The following is a 21215-nucleotide window of genomic DNA, read 5'->3' on the forward strand; positions in this document are numbered from 1 at the left end:
CTAATGTTGTTCTGATTAGATTTTTGATTTTCTCTTCTTTCTCCTCTGGGAGGCGACATTCCTGTATTACCGAGTCTATTGTTAGGCCCAAAAAATTCTGGACCATTGTTGGCTCCAACCTGGATTTTTTGAAGTTCAGTTGCCAACCCAGAGTCTGAAGAGTCTCTATCACTATCTTGACTCGTTCCTGACATTGGGAGAAATCTTTCCCCACTATCAAGAAGTCGTCCAGATAAGGTATTACTAGAGTATCTTTTTCTCTGAGATGTGCCGTGACCTCCGCAATTAATTTCGTGAAGACCCGGGGGGCTGTTGCTACCCCAAAGGGCAGAGCCTTGTACTGAAAGTGATGCCACTGAGATTTTATCTGGACTGCCACCCTGAGATATTTGCGGTCTTGCTGCCGGATCGGGACATGATAGTAAGCATCCTTGAGATCCAGGACCGACATGTAACACCGAGGGAAGAGGAGTTTCACTGTAGATCTTATCGTCTCCATCTTGAATGATGGGACTACTAGATACTTGTTGAGGCCTTTCAGATTTACAATCGTCCTCCAGGAATCGTCTGGTTTCTTTATCAGAAATAGGGGGGAGTAAAAGCCTTCCTTCTTTTCTTTTTCTGGAACTTCTTCCAGTACGAGTTTTTGTACAAGCGATAATACCTCCTCTTCCAAACTCTTTTGTCTTTCTTGAGATGATTGTACCAGAGTTTGAATGAATTTTTGTGGTGGCCAGTGGTGGAATTTTAACTCCAGACCTGACCCTACTATCTGTCGGATCCAGGTGCTGGATGAGATCCTTTCCCAGGCTGGGAGGAAGTGAGAGAGCCTTCCCCCCACCTGAGAAGGACCGTCACTGGGCGGGTTTTTTGGCTTCTCTTGGGGGCTTACTGAAATAGAAGCCTCTCCCTCCTCTGTATCGTCTGTCAGAATTGTTTCTGTCACGATCTTTAAATTGTTGCCTTCTGAATTTTCGGCCCCTCTGAAAGGAGCGCCGAAAGGCTTGAAATGGTTGTTTCGGAAAATTCTTTTTTGTATCACTCGCTTTTTCCAACACTTCATCCAATGCCGGACCGAATAAGAAATTTCCTTCACATGGTAGAGAGCAAAGTTTCATTTTTGCTTGAGTGTCCCCCGACCAGCATTTGAGCCATACCGCACGCCGTCCTACATTGGTTAAGGCTGCTGACTTTGACGCTAGCCTGGCCGAATCTGCTGACGCCTCTGTGAGAAAGTCCGCCGCCGCTCTAATAGCCGGCAATGATTCCAGAATCGTCTCTCTGGGAACTCCTTGTTCTAATTGATCCTCCAAGTTGTCTGTCCATATCTTTAGGGACCTAGCCACACAAGTGGCTGCGATGGCGGGTCTTAGTGCCCCAGCCGAGGTTTCCCAGGCTGCCTTAAGGCAATTGTCCGCCTTCCGGTCCAGCGGTTCTTTTAGAAACCCCAGGTCCTCAAAGGGTAGGGAAGATTTTCTGGCGACCTTTGATATCGCTACATCAATTTTGGGGGCCCTATCCCAGGATGAGGATGCCTCTTCCTCAAAGGGGTATCTCCTCTTCAGGGAATTCGCTATCTGGGACTTCCTTTCTGGTTTTTCCCATTCGCGTTTTATGAGTGCTTTCAGTTGCTCATTAACAGGGAAGGTCTTACGTTTTTTCTTTTGCAGTCCACTGAACATGAGATCTTGGGCTGTCTTTTTTGTCCGCTCTTCTACTAGCCCCATGGTAGATCTAACTGCTTTAATGAGTTCATCCGTAGTTTCTACTGGAAACGTATCTTCCCCGTCCGAGCTACTTCCTGAATACTGCGACTTATTTGAGTCGTCCTCTGACCCTGTAGAGTCTTGTTGAGAGACCCCTGAGGGGCTTGATCTCCTAGTTTTCCTCTCTGTATCTACAGATTGTAATGCTCTTACTGACTTGGAAACTTCTGTCTGAATTATGGACCTCAGACTATCCGAAAATGAGGGTGTCTCCTCCGCTATGGTCTTGTTAATGCACTCCTGGCATAACTTTTTGTTCCAGGCTGCTTCTACGTGACTTTTACATAAAGCACATTCTTTATTTTTAGACTTTCCTCTACATTTCTTAGGGACCTCCTATACTCCACCCCGCCAATGTATGTAAGAGGAGGAGAGGGAAGAGAGGAGAAAAGAGAAAAGAGAACAGACATTAGATTACTGGACTTTCTCGAAGTTCACTCACCACTCGGACGCTTCACAGAACGGGTACCGGATCTGGAGGTTCACTGGTCCTGTCACTGTCTCCCAACGAGACTATGGACCCCTCTTTCCTGCGGTGACGATCCGCCCGTGCGCTGCCCGAGTGGCTCACACTACTGCTGCGGTGTGTCTTTGCTTTCTCCTCTGAGCACGATCGCCTCTCCTTTGCTTCCTGGCGTGGTTGCACATGCTCTGGCGAAGGGCTCTCCATTATGCTGCTTATGGCTGTAAGCAGTCACCTCCAACTCAAAATTGGTGCTGTGACGCCTGCTCGCCTTTTTTGGCGATCTTAAATAGGACCTTTTTTCTTTTTTTTTTTTTTTAGACCACCTGGTCCCGCACCTGCCCCGCTTGCTGTGTGGACGCGCGCGCGCGCGTGCGTGCCTCATGCCTCTGCGTGCCCCCCCCGGGACCGTGCACACCTTCTGCCTCTCCCAGGCCCTGCGGTGCTGTGCGCGCCGCTCTACTTCCGGGTCGCACGCAACCACTTCCGGTTCATCGGCCGTCATGCGCGCTCCCAACGCGCGCCCCTCCCGGTGCGGCCATACGAACCCGGGCCGGGTGAGCGCCTGGGCCCTACTTGCTTCGGGGCCCCCAGACACCCCTTACCTGCGCGATGGACCCCTTTCTGGCCTGACTGCAGGTAAACCCTTTCCGCTGCGGGGTCCGGTGTCTGGTCTTCAACAGGGAGGGTACACTGTATGTGGCCTCCGAGGAGCCTTTTTTTTTTTTCTCTGCCCGGGCACCGATGTGTCTCCTGGGCTGCATGGCCACTGTATGTCGACAGGGAGGGAACACTGCAAGTGGCCTCCCTGGACCTTCTTTGTGTGCTGTCATCTTGGAGGGTCCACCGCCAAGGTACCCCGCTTCGCCTGGGCATCTGCCCTACCGGCTGTGGCCATGCCTTCGCTCAGGGGGGGCATAGGCATATATGGCCCCCGAGGCGACTACCGGTACCCGGCGTCGGGTGTAGCAAACCCATGCCTGCCATTAATCACCCGACCCAGGTCCAGGCATCCTCTTCTTTGGAATCTTCAAGAGGCTTTCATCTTGAGGGTTCCCCGTCGAGGACAGGAAACCAACTGATGCAGAGAGAGGAGCCGCCCCTTTTATCTTGAAGGTTTCCTGTCCTCGTAGGGCGGATCCCCTCTCTCGTGGTGCCGTCATGTACCATGGAAAAAGAAGGGGGAACTAAAATATATTTGATCATATATATTATATTTATACCTAATTTATAACTCACTTGCTGATTGTCTCTCTTAGGCCAGACACATCCACACAATCACAGGGAGTGTGAGGACAAAATAGTATTGTGACCCGGTCACTGCTTCACATAGAGTCTTCATTACTAGTGCACAAATCAAGAAGCAGGAGAACGTGGCGAACCCCACAATGTCCACATACCAAAGAGGCACACACAGACAAGACAGAACTATAGAGAGGATTACATTACCCAGAGGTGCTCTTTTAAGCACGTTTCGCTTGTAATGCTTCCCCAGAAACCCCATTTTGTTGTGAATGAAATTTATTGGTTATTTTAAATTTTTGTGGAAATACAAAAACTGAAAAGTGGGGCGTGCAATATTATTCGGCCCCTGTAACTTAATACTTTGTTGCGCCACCTTTTGCTGCGATTATAGCTGCAGTCTCTTGGGGTATGTCTCTATCAGTTTTGTACATTGAAAGACTGAAATTCTCGCCCATTCTTCCTTGGCAAACAGCTCGAGCTCAGTGAGGTTTGATGGAGATCGTTTGTGAACAGCAGTTTTCAGCTCTTTCCACAGAGTCTCGATTGGATTCAGGTCTGGACTGTGACTTGGCCATTCTAACACCTGGATATGTTTATTTGTGAACCATTCCATTGTAGACTTTGCTTTATGTCTGCGATCATTGTCCCAGTCTCAGATCTTTTGGAGACTCCAACAGTTTTTCTTCAAGAATGGTCCTGTATCTGGCTCCATCCATCGTCCCATCAATTTTAACCAGCCTCCCTGTCCCTGCTGAAGAAAAGTAGGCCAAAACCATGATGCTGCCACCACCATGTTTGACAGTGGGGATGGTGTGCTCAGGGTGATGAGCTGTGTTGCCTTTATGCAAAACATATCATTTGGCATTGTTGCCAAAAAGTTCGATTTTGGTTTCATCTGACCAGAGCACCTTCTTTCACATGTTTGGTGTGTCTCCCAGGTGGCTTGTTGCAAACTTTAAATGACACTTTTTATGGATATCTTTGAGAAATGGCTTTCATCTTGCCACTCTTCCATAAAGGCCAGATTTGTGCAGTGTACGACTGATTGTTGTCCTTTGAACAGACTGTCTCACCTCAGCTGTAGATCTCTGCAGTTCATCCAGAGTGATCATGGGCCTCTTGGCTGCATCTGTGATCAGTCTTCTCTTTGTTTGAGATGAAAGTTTAGAGGGACGGCCGGGTCTTGGTAGATTTGCAGTGGTATGATACTCCTTCCATTTCAATATGATCGCTTGCACAGTGCTCCTTGGGATGTTTACAGTTTTGGAAATCATTTTGGATCCAAATCCAGCTTTAATCTTCTCCACAACAGTATCACGGACCTGCCTGTTGTGTTCCATGGTCTTCATGATGCTCTCTGTGCTTCAAACAGAACCCTGAGACTATCACAGAGCAGGAGCATTTATACGGAGACTTGATTACACACAGGTGGATTATATTTATCATCAACAGTCATTTAGGACAACATTGGATCATTCTGAGATGCACAATGAACTTCTGAAGTGAGTTTGCTGCACTGAAAGTAAAGGGGCCAAATAATATTGCACGCCCCACTTTTCAGTTTTTGAATTTCCACAAAAATTTAAAATAACCAATAAATTTCGGTCAACTTCACAATTGTGTCCCACTTGTTGTTGATTCTTCACCAAAAATTTACATTTGGTATATTTATGTTTGATGCATGATATGTGGGAAAAGGTTGAAAAGTTCCAGGGGGCCGAATACTTTCGCGAGGCACTGTAATTGTTATACTTCTTCCATATGGGCTTTCCACTTACAATTATATATATGTAAAGGATTTTTCTAAACTATACTTTGGGACAGATTTAGATACATTTTATATACATACCTGATGATTTCTCTCTGCATAATCTCTTCTTTTTTACATTTTTTATATACAGATATATTTCATACTGACATGTTGTTTATGGGAGTAACGTTTGTAGGCCATGTTGTTGATTTCTACTTCTGAATATATGGAGGACCTCATTTGGGCTTTTTATATATATGGTTAGACAGACGAAGTACATAGAGCGGCAAAAGGTGTATACATGATAACCTCATACTGCAGGGAGAGACATTTATTCTAGAATACTAAAGAAAGTGATAATACAAAATGACAATATTTAGGAGTATTTCACCAAACTCCATTACAATCCATAAATCCCCATGTCCCTTTTATCTAATGTCATTACTCACATAACTCTTCACATATTGACTACTGTATTGTCCTCGTCACAGACACTACTTACTACCATATGACACCATTACTTACTCTCACAATGCTCTGCAGCTACTTCTATTAACCCTTGTGTATGCCAACCATACCTGCTAATGGCTCTGATGTCATTTTATGTCTCCATTCTGGCTAGAGCTCCCATAAGGTCATCTCATTAGCTGCAAAGTTAGTTAGCGAAAGTTTTTCAAAGATGGCAGCTCAGCCCGACATGGCTGTTCAATATATTTAGTACTGATTATTCTCGTACAATGAATGCTTTTACTGTAACATGGCCAAACATGAGGAATGACAAGGGGTTGTGCTAGTAGTGGTCAACACCTTTAAGAAGATACAATTTTGAGTTAAAATATTTCCAACATTTTGAACATGAAAAAAGCTTCTCCCCGTATGACTTCCCTGATATTTATTAAGAGTTGATTTCAGTAGAAAACATTTCCCACATTAAGAATATGATACAGGTTTCTCCCCTGTGTGAGTTTTTTGGTGACTAAGAAGAGATGATTTCCTCACAAAACATTTCCCACATTCTGAGCAGGAAAAAGGCTTCTCCCCTGTGTGAGTTCTATGGTGATGAACCAAACCTGATTTCTGGTTAAAACATTTCCCACATTCTGAACAGCAAAAAGGCTTCTCCTCTGTGTGAGTTCTATGGTGATTAACCAAATCTGATTTCTGGTTAAAACATTTCCCACATTCTGAACAGGGAAAAGGCTTCTCCCCTGTGTGAGTTCTCTGGTGATTAACAAGATGACAATTCTGGTTAAAACATTTCCCACATTCTGAACAGGAAAATGGCTTCTCTCCTGTGTGAGTTCTTTGGTGCTTAACACAATCCGATTTATTGCTAAAACATTTCCCACATTCTGAACAGGAAAAAGGCTTCTCCCCTGTGTGAGTCCTTTGGTGCCTAACCAAATCTGATTTATGCCTAAAACATTTCCCACATTCTGAACATGAATATGGCTTCATTCCTGTATGAATTCTCTTCTCTCATGTCTAACAAGATATGAATTCTGAGTAAAACATTTCCCACATTCTGAACAAGAAAAAGGCTTCTCTCCTGAGTGAGTTCTGTGGTGCCTAACCAAATCTGATTTCTTGCTAAAACATTTCCCACATTCTGAACATGAATATGGCTTCTCCCCTGTGTGAATTCTCTTATGTGTAACAAGATCTGAATTCTGAGTAAAACATTTCCCACAATCTGAACAGGAAAATCTATTCTCTGTTATGTGAATTTTTTCATGTTTAAGAAAAGTCTTTTCAAGAAAACTATTTCCATATTCTGAATATGAAAATGGCTCCTTTCCTTTAGAATCAATTAGTTTTTTACTGCTTATATTGTGACTTTGATTTTCCTTAGTAGTCAGTAATGAGCCAAAAGATGGGACCTGTTTCATAGGATCAGATGACAGATCTTTGCTGTGAAGGGATGATGGTATATCTGGAGTAATGGCATTCACTTCAATTGGATCCTGTGAGATCTCAAGATCATCAGATTTAAAAACTGAAGATGTCAGGGTTCCCTCTGATCTCCTGGTGTAGTCATCTGCTAAAAATAAAACCAATTAATAATTTTGAATAAAATATCCTCAAATTTTATACCTTTGAACATTTCTACTTAAGCTGTCCATAAAAAATACAAGCTTTTTAAAAATATTGAATTATTCACCATGACAATGACAGTTCACAGTCTAATCGAAAGCCTCAGAGCATGAACCAGCGCATCATGGTGCTCAATGGTTTGTTCATTCTGCTTCCCAAACATGGAATAAAAAGCCAACAATGTTATATAGGCAAAAATTATACCAATAAAACTTCTACTCATCTCACGGAAACACAAGACACCACTAAGGTCCATCATCTGTCAGAGGAAAACCAAAAGGTTTCCACAATATTTGTGGCTCAAAAGCTCTTGAAAAGCAACATGGCTTCCATAAACCGATCCAGCAATATCCGCTCTCCCAAAGTCAAATATCCACTCTCTTCTGAGCCTTGTAGTGCGCCCAAACCATATTTCGCATCCATATATTGGGCATTACTATAGTGAGACGAACCCACTTAATTTACGGTGTGTGTTTCCTGGAGCACAATCTGGGCATTATGTGATGGATAATAAAATGGCAAATGTGCAATTTTCATGTTGCAACATCCAGTGCGAGCTAATTTCTGGAAAGTGTCACTACTCCCATAGAATAATTCACTGAGGGTTATAATTTCCATAATGGAGTCACTTTATGGGGATTTCTACTGCTTTAGCTTCCTGTAATTTTGTTATATTAGGGCATCTGCAGATGGTGTGTCCCCTCTCCACTGGAATCTGCTCCTGCGATGTTTGGTTCCATCACCAAGCAGCGCCTTATTTATGGTGCAGACGTTGCTGGTAATAGAAGAGACGTCAAAACCAGAAGCTCTGGGTGGCACTGGCTCTGTCCAGCCACTAAGATTAGGGTGCCTGAGACCAGTAGTTTCATCCAGCCTGGCAGTATGGGTTTGTGTGCTGTCCAGCAATCTGGTAGCAATCTACTACCCGCTTAAGCCAATTAGAAAGCACCAAACCCTCCTAAAGCTTGAAGCATATTCCCGGAATCTGCCAGATACAGCCTTGTTCTCCTCTGGTTCAGTCCTCTGTGCTCAGCTGGTGTATTTGTTTCCTGGTGTAATCCCAGCCCGCTTACTGACTACACTTGTGTCTTCTGATTTTGTACTTTCTCTGCCCTCCTGGTTATGACCAACTACCTGACTATTCTTCTTGCCATCTCACCCCACAGAGTAGCAGGTAACACCATGGCCCAAGCCTAGGGGCAGGGGCTGGCTGGTAAATTTTAGCTTGGGGGGCAAGCACACAGCAGTGGCCCATGAGTAGCGGCCCATCCTTAAAGGGGTTGTCGGATTTTAAAGGGAACCTATGAGCAGTTTGGGCCGCTATAAGATGCGGCCACCACCTTTCAGGGCTTATCTACAGCATTCTATAATGCTGTAAATAAGCCCCCCTCCAACCTGCAAGATAAGAAAAATAAGTTTTATTATACTCACCCGGGGGGGGCGGTCCGGTGGGTGTCGCAGGTCCAGGTCCTCCCATCTTCTTGTGATGCTGTCCTCCTGCTTGCTTCCTCATCTCTTTTCGGCGCAGGCGTACTTTTCTGCCCTGTTGAGGGTAAAGTACTGCAGTACACAGGCACCGGGAAAGGTCAGAGAGGCCCAGCGCCTGCGCACTGCAGGAATCTGCTTTGCCCTCAACAGGGCAAATCAGTACACCTGCGCAGGAGTGCGACACGAAGCAAGCAGGAGGACGACATCGCATGAAGATGGGTGGCGTCGGACCCGGACCTGCGACACCCATCGGACTCAACCGCATAGGACCGCCCCCCGGGTGAGTATAATAAAACTTATTTACTTTATCTTTCAGGTTAGATCGGGGGTTTATCTACAGCGTTATAGAATGCTGTAGATAAGCCCTGAAAGGCGGTGGCCGCATCTTATAGCGGCCAAAACAGGTGACAGGATCCCTTTAAGCTACATGTCTACAGTCACTATGTGTGAATCCTCACATTGTGCACACTGTGCGCTGTGAGGATTCTCTGGTGCCGGCACCGGGAACAGGTGGTCTTGTGGCCGCAAGCATGATATACAATACAGACCAAAAGTTTGGACACACCTTCTCATTCAAAGAGTTTTCTTTATTTTCATGACTATGAAAATTGTAAATTCACTCTGGAGGCATCAAAACTATGAATTAACACATGTGGAATTCTATAATTAACAAAAAAGTGTGAAACAACTGAAAATACTGTATGTCTTATATGCTAGGTTCTTCAAAGTAGCCACCTTTTGCTTTGATTACTGCTTTTCACACTTTTGGCATTCCTTGATGAGCTTCAAGAGGTAGTCACCGGAAATGGTTTTCACTTCACAGGTGTGCCCTGTAAGGTTTAATAAGTGGGAGTTCTTGCCTTATAAATGGGGTTGGGACCATCAGTTGTGTTGTGCAGAAGTCTGGTGGATACACAGCTGATAGTCCTACTGAATAGACTGTTAGAATTTGTATTATGGCAAGAAAAAAGCAGCTAAGTAAAGAAAAACGAGTGGCCAGCATTACTTTAAGAAATGAAGGTCAGTCAGTCTGAAAAATTGGGAAAACTTTGAAAGTGTCTCCAAGTGCAGTGGCAAAAACCATCAAGCGCTAGAAAGAAACTGGCTCACATGAGGACCGCCCCAGGAAAGGAAGACCAAGAGTCACCTCTGCTGTGGAGGATAAGTTCATCCGAGTCACCAGCCTCAGAAATCGCAGGTTAACAGCAGCTCAGATTAGGGACCAGGTCAATGCCACACAGAGTTCTAGCAGCAGACACATCACTACAATAACTGTTAAGAGGAGACTTTGTGCAGCAGGCCTTCATGGTAAAATAGCTGCTAGGAAACCGCTGCTAAGGACAGACAACAAGCAGAAGAGACTTGTTTGGGCTAAAGAACACAAGGAATGGACATTAGACCAGTGGAAATCTGTGCTTTGGTCTAATGAGTCTAAATTTGAGATCTTTGGTTCCAACCACCGTGTCTTTGCGCGACGCAGAAAAGGTGAACAGATGGACTCTACATGCCTGGTTCCCACCGTGAAGCATGGAGGAGGAGGTGTGATGGTGTGGGGTGTTTTGCTGGTGACACTGTTGGGGATTTATTCAAAATTGAAGGCATACTGAACCAGCATGGCTACCACAGCATCTTGCAGCGGCATGCTATTCCATCTGGTTTGCGTTTAGTTGGACCATCATTTATTTTTCAACAGGACAATGACCCCAAACACACCTCCAGGCTGTGTAAGGGCTATTTGACCAAGAAGGAGAGTGATGGGGTGCTATGCCAGATGACCTGGCCTCCACAGTCACCAGACCTGAACCCAATCGAGATGGTTTGGGGTGAGCTGGATTGCAGAGTGAAGGCAAAAGGGCCAACAAGTGCTAAGCATCTCTGGGAACTCCTTCAAGACTGTTGGAAGACCATTTCCGGTGACTACCTCTTGAAGCTCATCAAGAGAATGCCAAGAGTGTGCAAAGCAGTAATCAAAGCAAAAGGTGGCTACTTTGAAGAACCTAGAATATAAGACATTTTTAGCTGTTTCACACTTTTTTGTTAATTATATAATTCCACGTGTTAATTCATAGTTTTGATGCCTTCAGAGTGAATCTACAATTTTCATAGTCATGAAAATAAAGAAAACTCTTTGAATGAGAAGGTGTGTCCAAACTTTTGGTCTGTACATATATATATATATATATATATATATATATATCTACATATATACACACACACACTGCTCAACAAAAAAAGAGAACACTTAAACCACTTAAACAACAGAATATAACTCCAACTAAATCAAACTTCTGTGAAATCAAACTGTCCACTTAGGAAGCAACACTGATTGACAATCTCACGTGCTGTTCTGCAAATGGAATAGACAACAGATGGAAATTATTGGCAATTATCAAGACACATTCAATAAAGGAGTGGTTCTGCAGGTGGGGACCACAGACCACATCTCAGTACCAATGCTTTCTGGCTTATGTTTTGGTCACTTTTGAATGTTGGTTGTGCTTTCACAATCGTGGTAGCATGAGACGGAATCTACAACCCACACAAGTGGCTCAGGTAGTGCAGCTCATCCAGGATGGCACATCAATGCGAGCTGTGGCAAGGTTTGCTGTGTCTGTCAGCGTAGTGTCCAGAGGCTGGAGATGCTACCAGGAGACAGGCCAGTATACCAAGAGACCTGGAGGGGGCCGTAGGAGGGCAACAACCCAGCAGCAGGACCGCTACCTCATCCTTTGTGCAAGGAGGAACAGGAGGAGCACTGCCAGAGCCCTACAAAATGACCTCCAGCAGGCCACAAGAGTGTATGTGTCTGTACAAACTGTTAGAAACCAACTCCATGAGGACAGTCTGAGGGCCCGACGTCCACAGATGGGGGTTGTGCTCTCAGCCCAACACCGTGCCGCACTGCAAAGTAATGCCACCCCACACTATTACTGACCCACTGCCAAACCGGTCATGCTGAAGGATGTTGCAGGCAGCAGATCGCTCTCCACAGCGTCTCCACACTCTGTCACGGCTGTCACATGTGCTCAGTGTGAACCTGCTTTCATCTGTGAAGAGCACAGGGCACCAGTGGCGAATTTGCCAATCCTGGTGTTCTGTGGCAAATGCCAAGCGTCCTGCACGGTCAGTAAATACATGGAAATAGAGAAAAAGAATAAGTAAAAGGCTGTGTGCCCACGTTGCGTTTTTTAAGCGTTTCCACAGTGGCAAGGCCACCGCAGAAATGCTTAAAAAATGCTAGTTAAAACACATCCCATGCAATCCCAATGGGATTCCGCAGTTGCTGTGCCAATGTTGTGGATTTTTCCACTGCTGAATCGCATTGCGGAAAAATCCGCAGCATGTCCATTAATTTGGCGGAATCGCGGCAATTCCGCCGCCATAGGATTGCATTGAAATGCTCACTTTACGCATGCGGCTATGCCCACCATGCATGAAGTGAGCGCTTCATGTGCGGATGGTACCCATGGTCTGGAGGAGAGGAGACTGTCCTCCATGCCCTGAGTACCATATCCCTGTAAAAAGTAGAATTAAAATAAAAAATAGTGATATACTCACCCTCTGTCACCCCCTGGAGTCCTCCCAGTCCTCAGCGGTGCACACGGCGGCTTTGTTCCCAGGCTTGCTTCGCACAAAAATGACCTTTGTGATGTCGTGGTTGTGTGACCGCTACGTCATCAGAGGTCATTCTCGCAATGCTGCATCACTGGGAACAGAACTTGCCGGCAGCACCGCTGAGGAGTGCCACTGAGGAGATCGAGGGCGTATATCCATATTTATTATTATTTTATTTTTTTAAATTCTATCTTTTACTACTGATGCCGCATAGGCAGCGTCAATAGTAAAATTTGGTCAAACTTATCAAGTGCTATGCTTGTGTGTGACCAACCTGTCAATCACTTTTCCAAGCGATGCTACAAATCACTTGGAAAAGCACAAGCATTCTGCAAGCTAAAAATGCTTGTATTTTGCAGGGGGGGGAGGGGAGTGTTGCAGAATGATGCGGACAATTCCGCAGCATTTTTGCAATGTGGGCACATAGCCAAAAATACAGAAAAAAAAAGAAGATAATGAAAAGAAAAACTGGAATATGTCCTGGAGGTGGGAACAAATAAGATATGGACTACAATGAATATGGAATGTCAGTAAGGCTATGTGCACACGCTGCGGATTCACCAGCGTATTTTTCCGTGCGGATCCGCAGGTAAAACCGCAGCTAAAATGACCTGCGGTTTTCCTGCGGATTGGCCTGCGGTTTGACACCTAGACAATGGAATAGGTGGCAAACTGCAGCGGAATCCGCAGAAAGAATTGACATGTCAATTCTTTCTGCGGATTCAAAACCGCAGCTTTGCTGCAGTGAAAAAACCGCACCATGTGCACAGCGGAATGTAAGTCACATAGACTTACATGGTACTGTACACTGTCTGCAGAACTGCTGCGGATCCGAAGAGGCCAAATCCGCAGCAGAATCCGCAGCGTGTGCACATAGCCTAAAGGTGAGAAGAGTTAGGCTATGCGCACACGTTGCGGATTCTGCTGCGGATCCGCAGCGTTTCTGGCCCTGCGGGTCCGCAGCAGTTTCTGCTGCGTTGCAGAGTACTATTCTTTGCAATGTTAAAACCAAAAACGCAGTGCACATGCTGTGGATTTTTCCGCGCGGATTTGCTGCGGGTTACAATCCGCAGCATGTCAATTCTATGTGCGGATTCCGCTGCGGTTTACCATCTCCTCCACTGTAGAGGTGTGAAACCGCAAGTCTTTTGACCTGCGGATTTTTCTAAATCTGTGCGGAAAAATCCGCAGCACTTCAAACTACGTGGGCACATAGCCTAAGGGTATGTGCACACACTGTGGATTCTAATGCAGATCCGCAGCGGATTTGGCACTGCAGATCTGCAGCAGTTTTTGCTGCTTTGTACAGTACCATTATAACCTAAGAAAAACAAAAACCGCTGTGCACATGGTGCGGATTTTTCCACGCGGATTTGCTGCAGTTTCAAGTCCGCAGCATGTCCCTTCTTTGTGCGGAATCCGCAGCGGTTTTACACCTTCTCCATTGCAGAGGTGTGAAATCGCTGGGGTAAACCGCAGGTAAACAGCAGGTCTTTTGACCTGCGGATTTACCTGCGGATTTTCCAAAATCCGCGCGGAAAGATCCGCAGATGAATCCGCAGCGTGTGCACATAGCCTTATTGATAAGGCACATAAGGATTAAAATAGGTGAGAAAGTCAAGGAAGGGGACTAGGTATAGAAAGTGAGGGGAAAAAAAGAAAACGGGGGTGATAAAATAATAATTATATAACAGAAGGGGTAACTAAAGGTAAGGATGAAAAAAAAGAGAGCAAAAAGGCCAGCAATAAAATGGAGAGCACCGGCTAAAATATGTAATGCAGCAAACAATTATGATGGAAGATGAAGGCAAACAGGAGGGAACTAGGTGTAAGGAGAGATGAGGACTGCAATGCAATGAATAGAAATACTCAAATACAGGGGGAGGAGGCGTCACAAGCACTCACCAGGCAGGGGAGACAGACGGCCATCTGCTGCTGAAGACGCAGGTGGTGTCAGGCTCAGCAAGCCAGTGGTTTGAATAAGCCGCCACCGCTGCTGCAGGAGATGACGTCATGCTGTGATTCAGATGTGTGGCAGAGAGCCTTCATAGTGCAGGACGGAAGTGGGGTGGGGGAGAGGGCGGAAGTGGGGCAGGGGAGAGGGCGGAAGTGGGGCAGGGGAGAGGGCGGAAGTGGGGCGGGGGAGAGGGCGGAAGTGGGGCGGGGGAGAGGGCGGAAGTGGGGCAGGGGAGAGGGCGGAAGTGGGGCGGGGGAGAGGGCGGAAGTGGGGCACTTAACACACACTGAGAAAAATGCCCAACGAACTTTGCTCAGTCCAGCCCTGACCTGTCTGTCCTCCAGCGGCCCTGTGCAGCTGCTTAGGCACCGGCCCGGGGGGCATATGCCCTCCTGCCACCCGGCCCAGCCCGCCCCTGCCTAGGGGTCTCTGTGTAAGTCCAGATTCATGTAGAGGGGTTAAAGGATGATAAGCAAGGCAATCACTGGGATCTGGAAAATAGAGTAGATAGAGCCAAGCCTTCTCGTGGTGGCCATCTTTTGATCTGCCGGGTGATCACTAACAGTGCTCCCGATACATCGTGTCTGCAAACTATTCCATCAAGATCTGTGTACGAATAGCTAAATGGCGCTCCTTCCTTTCTTTACCCTATATATGGTTGTACACTACTTTCTGGGCACATGGTAGGGTTTTGTTGGATTCAAGATACATTGGAGAATAATTTGTAAGGTCCATTTGTTTCCTATTATCCTGGTGAAAACTCTCTGGGTAATTAGAGTATGGGGCTCGGTGGTTCTTGGCAATCTAAACTATCGTAAGGGCCAATATTTTCTGTCAGATGAGTTTCAAGAAGAAATATTACAGAAATGACGTGGAAGTGCAATAAGGACTGCGCTTGCTTCTGGTAGAGTAAAGGGTTCTTTATTCAGCCAACGCGTTTCCTGAGTCTGCTGGCTCACTTCATCAGGGCAGATCTGTACAAAAAGAACTAGAATAAAATACATGTTACCGTATTTTTGGGATTATAAAACGCACTGGATTATAAGAGTTTGAGGAGAAACATAGGAAAACATTTTTTTTAATAAAATGGTAGTGCTTCTTATAATCCATGCGTCTTATTGCTGTGGTGAAGCAGGGTCCCAGGGTCGCTTCTCGAGTAGGCAGGAGTGGGGTGATGCTGCAGGCCGCAGCGTGGAATGAGGGGGTGTCCGATGTGCAGTGCACCGCTGCGACTGTTGGGAGCTACTGGGGTGCCTGGCACTGCTGCCTGGAGTGGCCGCTGCTGCTGCCCGGGGTGGCCACCGCTGCTGCTGCTCGGGGTGTCCGCCGCTGCTGCTGCTCGGGGTGTCCGCCGCTGCGAGGGAGCTCTGCCGACATTTCGTGAAAAGACAGAGCCCCCCGCATAGCCGTGGTTTCCTCCTGTGAGGTGGACTCCGTGAACATGGCCGCCAGGGAGCCATGCATGCGCAAATGGAGATCTCGGTATCAAGATCTCGGGAGATGAGATTTCAGCCCTGAAATTAGATCTCAGGATTCTAGGAAGCCAACAGCATCATTACCCTCCGCTTTCTCTTACAGGTCCATAATATTTTTTTTCATGTGACTTTCTATTTTGTCAGCACGTTCTACATACGGTGTCATTGGGCTTTATAGTTACAGATCTGGGCAGGTAATGGTCAGCATTTTGAGGTAGGTGGATCCTCCAGGCTGTAAGTTCTATAGAAAAGGGCTTTCAATGCCCAAAGTGATTTGAACAGTTTTGGGTGGAGGAGAATGTTGTGGTCTAGAGGCAAAATGGTGATCATGGTAATACGGCCGGACTACACCACCGATAAAGCAGCCACAGCCGGTGACTGAGAGGAATCTGTGACTTCTCTGCATTCAGTGGTTACTACTCACCTGGGTAGTCATATGTGGGAATCTCCTCTTTACACCACTCATCATCTCTCACATATGTCTCTGTAGTATTAATATGGGTCAGATCTTCACCCTGAAACAAATAATGTAAAAGTCACAGACAGATGGAGAAGTCCCATCTATAATCAGCTCTAATCCTGCCATCTCTACCGTTCTCATTACACAAGTTGTTGGAATATGTTTAGTGCAACAACTCCATTTCTGTCTACGAGTGTTTAGTTGCTAGATTTGTATGCTGTTTATAAAGTTTTAAAAAAACACTCCCAGAGGCTCACACAGGGAGAGCATGTGACTGTACTTCCTGTTTTCCTGCTGTGTCTGTGTATTAGAGAAGCAGCTTGTTGTAGATGCTGCACAGATAGAGGCACACAAATGATTTATTCCTGATCTATTAAGCTTATCATATATTGTTCCTGAATAAACAAGTTCTGTTGTCACACGCTTGGAGAGAATCGTGGGTAATCCGCCACCAACACAAGTTCTGTGACGTATTAAGAGAAGTATAGAGTCTACATCATGTCAAATAATTATTCTCCTCTACTCATTCTTGGTCAGATCTCTTCTGGAACACTGTGTCCAGTTCTGGGCACAACATTTAAAAAAAAAAACATTGAAAAGCGAGAGCAAGATCAGAGAAGAGCTACCAGGATGGTGAGATAAAACAAGACTGAGTACAAGACCTTCACAGCCATCTACACATCATAGGGGAGATCTCCTGACACCTTCTCTCCATCTACCTGATGATCCTGAGGAGCACTGGGATCTTCTTGGTTACAGTCCTGAGGAAGAAGAGGACGGGGACATCTCTCTGGTGTTGTCCTCTTACTGGATAGATCTGGAGGAAACACATACAGGGACTGAATTCATTCTCTACATACAGATAATTATAGGCCGTGCGTATTTAGTCCTGTCTATTACCTGGTGATGTGAGGGGCTGGGGAACCTCCATTATGACGTCCTTGTACAGATCTCTGTGTCCTTCTAAATACTCCCACTCCTCCATGGAGAAATAGACAGCGACATTCTGACACCTTATAGGAACCTGACACATACAATGATACCGTCATCCCCCGATCCCTTCATAGTGTTACTGTATAATGTCCCAGAATTTCCAGCACTGTCACCTCTCCAGTCAGCAGCTCAATCATCTTGTAGGTGAGTTCTAGGATCTTCTGGTCATTGATGTCCTCATGGATCAGGGGGTGAGGTGGAGGCCCCGTGATTGAGCTCAGGGGTCTTCCCCATCCCTCAGACACAGGGTCCTGACAGCGATCACTAGAGGTCTTCTTCACCACTGTGTAATCCTGGTTATGGAGAGACACATTAATAAATCTCACTACAGACATTTCCAGAGTCCTCACCTCTCCAGTTCTGTCCATCTGTTATTCCCATAGAGAAGAATGATGTAATGTGACGTCATCAGAATCTCTCACCTCTCCAGTGAGATGGAAGAGGATCTCTAGGGTGAGGTGTAATATCCTCTCCGCCATCTTGTCTCTGTCCATATCCATCCTTGATGGGTAAATCAGGAAAATTCTCTTTTGTAGAAGATCTTCACTGAGAGGATCCGATATTGTAGAGACCTGAATGAGAAGAAGATGATCCGATGTAACATCATAAGAATCCTGTGTAATAATACAATTACTGGAGATAATAAGAGAAACATATGAGACTTATTATCTTACAGGGTTTAGTTTTCTTCCCTGACATCTACTAATAAAACCTATATATTTAGGCCACAGACAACAAGCAGTTTCCTCCTCGGAGTCGGCAGCTGAACACGTTCCTCATAGACTCATCTTCCATAACGCTAATTCTCGTCTCATTACCGACACTGGAATCGGCATTAGCAATACTGCAGGAGATATTCATTACACACGACATGAGAAATAACTCCTTCATGATGAGGACGGCATCATCTTTCTCCAAAAATATTGGAGACGACATCATCTTTCTCCAAAAATATTGGAGAAAGAGAAACCAATCACAAACTAAAATGTTTCTATACTAATGCACAAAGCATGGGCAACAAACAAGGAGAATTGGAACTATTAACACAGGAAAAGAAATATGATGTCATTGGAATCACTGAAACTTGGTGGGATGATACACATGATTGGAATACAAGACTAGAAGGATACAACTTATTTGCAAGAAACAGACTTGATAAACGAGGAGGAGGTGTTGCATTGTATGTTAGAAATGCGTATATCTGCACAGAGATTGAAGCTTCAGAGACTGGGAGTTCTGAGGAAACTGTTTGGGTAAGAATACAAGGACAGAACAATGGAAAGGACACCATTGTAGGCATTTACTACAGGCCGCCTGTGCAAGCTGAAGTTATGGATGAACTCTTTATGCATCAAATGGCCAAGTTCTCCAAAAAATATGACATAGTTGTCATGGGAGATTTCAACTATCCAGACATTTGTTGGGAATCTCTCTCAGGCAAAACTAACAGGTCAAGGAGATTCTTATCCTCTCTTGCTGACAACTTTATCTTCCAAAAGGTAAGGGAGAAAACAAGGGGAACTGCTACCTTGGATCTAATCCTTATAAACAGGGTGGAAATTGTTGAGGAGGTAAAAGTGGCTGGGACCCTAGGAGGTAGCGACCATGCTATTTTAGAATTTTGGATAACTAGAGGAGGAAGACCTGTGAAGACTCAGACATCAAGGTTAGATTTCAGAAAGGCAGATTTTAAGGGATTCAGAAAGAGAATTGGAGGGATCCAATGGCTGGATATCCTTAAAGACAAAAATGTCCAGGAAGGATGGGAAATCTTGAAAAATGAAATTCTCAAAGCACAGTTGTTAACAATTCCGAAAAGAGGGAAGAATAGGAAGCATTTAAGGAAGCCAGGATGGATGAACACAGAACTTAAGCACATGCTAAAAAGGAAGAAAAAAATGTTTATAAAATGGAAAGAGGGAGGCATATCTAAAGAAGAATATAATGCTGTCTGCAGAACCTGCAGGGCACAAATCAGATTATCTAAAGCTGAAAATGAATTGAGGCTTGCAAGAGATGTCAAAAGCAATAATAAAGGATTTTGGGGATATGTCAAAAGTAAAAGAAAAGTCAAAGATGCTATAGGATTTTTACAGGATGAAAATGATGACATGGTAAGACAGGATGTTGAGAAGGCTGAACTTTTAAATTCCTATTTTGCATCTGTTTTCTCTCAGAAAGGAAATGTAACATCAACTGTTAGGCTACTTTCACACATCAGGTTTTCGGCGTCAGGCGCGATCCGGCGTCGTGCCGGAACGCCGGATCCGGCAAATGTTTTGTAAAACCGGATGTGACGAATCCGGTTTTCTGCCGGATCCGTCTTTTTCTTGACAGACAAAACCGGATCCGTCTCATCCGGTTCATCCGTTTTTCTATCCGTTTTTCGACGGATTACGCCGGATCCGGTTTTTAAAATTGACCCTTGTGGCCTTCCGAACGGGATTGGCTACTGGAAAACTATATATAGCATGTTCCTACAGCCCTTCTTTGACAGGTTGTAGAGGAGAAAGTGCAGGTTGGAGAGAAGAGCAAGTTACTGGCGAAGATGGATGTTGTCATTGGAAATATTTTGAAGAATTTGGCGGATTTTACAGCGGAGGCAAATCGTTTGAGGGTGATTGTTCTGGAGAAGGAGAGAGCGAGACAGCAGCGCATCAGGCATCGTAGACGACGTTTGTGGATCCACCCCATCACAGCCAAGAGAATGACGCGTGGGGTCTATTCTACACTATGCATGGACCTTCGACGAAACCCGGATAAATTTTTTGGATATGTTAGGATGAAAATGGAGAATTTTGATTACTTGGTGGAGCGCATTGCACACCTCATAAGAAAAGCGGACACCTATTGCCGCTTCTCTGTTTCACCCGCAGAGCGTCTGATGGTGACTTTAAGGTAAGCCACATTTATTGGATATGATCGCATCAGAGCACACTTTCACTGCAATCTTGTTGGTGGTAATTTGTATCTCCAAGTGTTAGGTCAGTTTTGGTATGTAATGCTGTGATTTAAAACTAATTTATTGTTTTTTAATTCCCCACAGATTTCTTGCAACTGGAGAATCCCTTTCGTCACTGCATTTCCAGTACAGACTCGGGATTTCCACCATATCTGGAATTGTGAAGTACACATGCCGTGCACTGTGGGACTCCTTAGCTGAAGAGTTTTTACCAGAGCCCACAACAGAGAGGTGGATTGAAATTGCTGACAAGTTTCAACAGATATGTCAGTTTCCAAACTGCTTGGGCGCTGTGGACGGGAAACATATCCGCATTGTAAAGCCAGCTGGATCGGGATCGGAATATTTCAATTACAAGAAATATTTTTCAATTGTCCTCATGGCCATCGCTGACGCGGAATACACATTTATTGCGGTTGATATTGGGGCCTATGGCCGCTCCAATGACTCTCAAGTTTTCAAACTGTCTGCCATGGGGCGTAAACTGTATGGAAACACCTTCCAGTTCCCACCACCTAGACCGCTGCCGCAAACATCTGGTCCACCTATGCCATTTGTCTGTGTAGGGGATGAAGCCTTCCAGCTGTCAGAACACCTTTTGAAACCGTACTCTAGCAGAGGATTGACAAGACCAAAACGCATTTTTAATTACCGCCTCACAAGAGCAAGAAGAATGGTTGAATGTACCTTTGGTATTCTGACAGCCAAATGGCGGGTCCTATTGACTGTGATCAACCTCAAGACAGAAACTGTGGACGAGGTGATCAAAGCGTGCGTGGTACTCCACAATTTTGTTATCTGCAAGGAACCCATTTCCATTGAGGACACCTCTGAAGAAACCACCTTGCAAGATTACCATGACATTACCACTAGAAGTTCTGTGACGGTTTCAGTAATGAGGGACAATTTTGCACTATACTTTATGTCACCTCAAGGCAGAGTACACT

At 45.2% G+C, this 21215-nt stretch overlaps 1 protein-coding gene across 1 annotated transcript in view; it reads right to left on the bottom strand.

The window, feature by feature from the left end:
• Positions 1-6101: 6101 nt before the first annotated feature.
• The window catches only part of LOC141076412 (uncharacterized), a 96242-nt gene continuing 81128 nt past the window's right edge, over positions 6102-21215 (bottom strand). The window contains 2 exon segments of the mRNA XM_073563864.1: positions 6102-6691; positions 6694-7275. Coding sequence (XP_073419965.1) covers positions 6155-6691; positions 6694-7275 — 1119 coding nt within the window. The 3' untranslated portion in view covers positions 6102-6154.

This window comes from Dendrobates tinctorius, unplaced genomic scaffold (genome assembly GCF_039654945.1).
Source record: "Dendrobates tinctorius isolate UK_male_01 unplaced genomic scaffold, ASM3965494v1 ptg000404l, whole genome shotgun sequence".
Taxonomy (NCBI): Eukaryota; Metazoa; Chordata; class Amphibia; order Anura; family Dendrobatidae; genus Dendrobates; species Dendrobates tinctorius.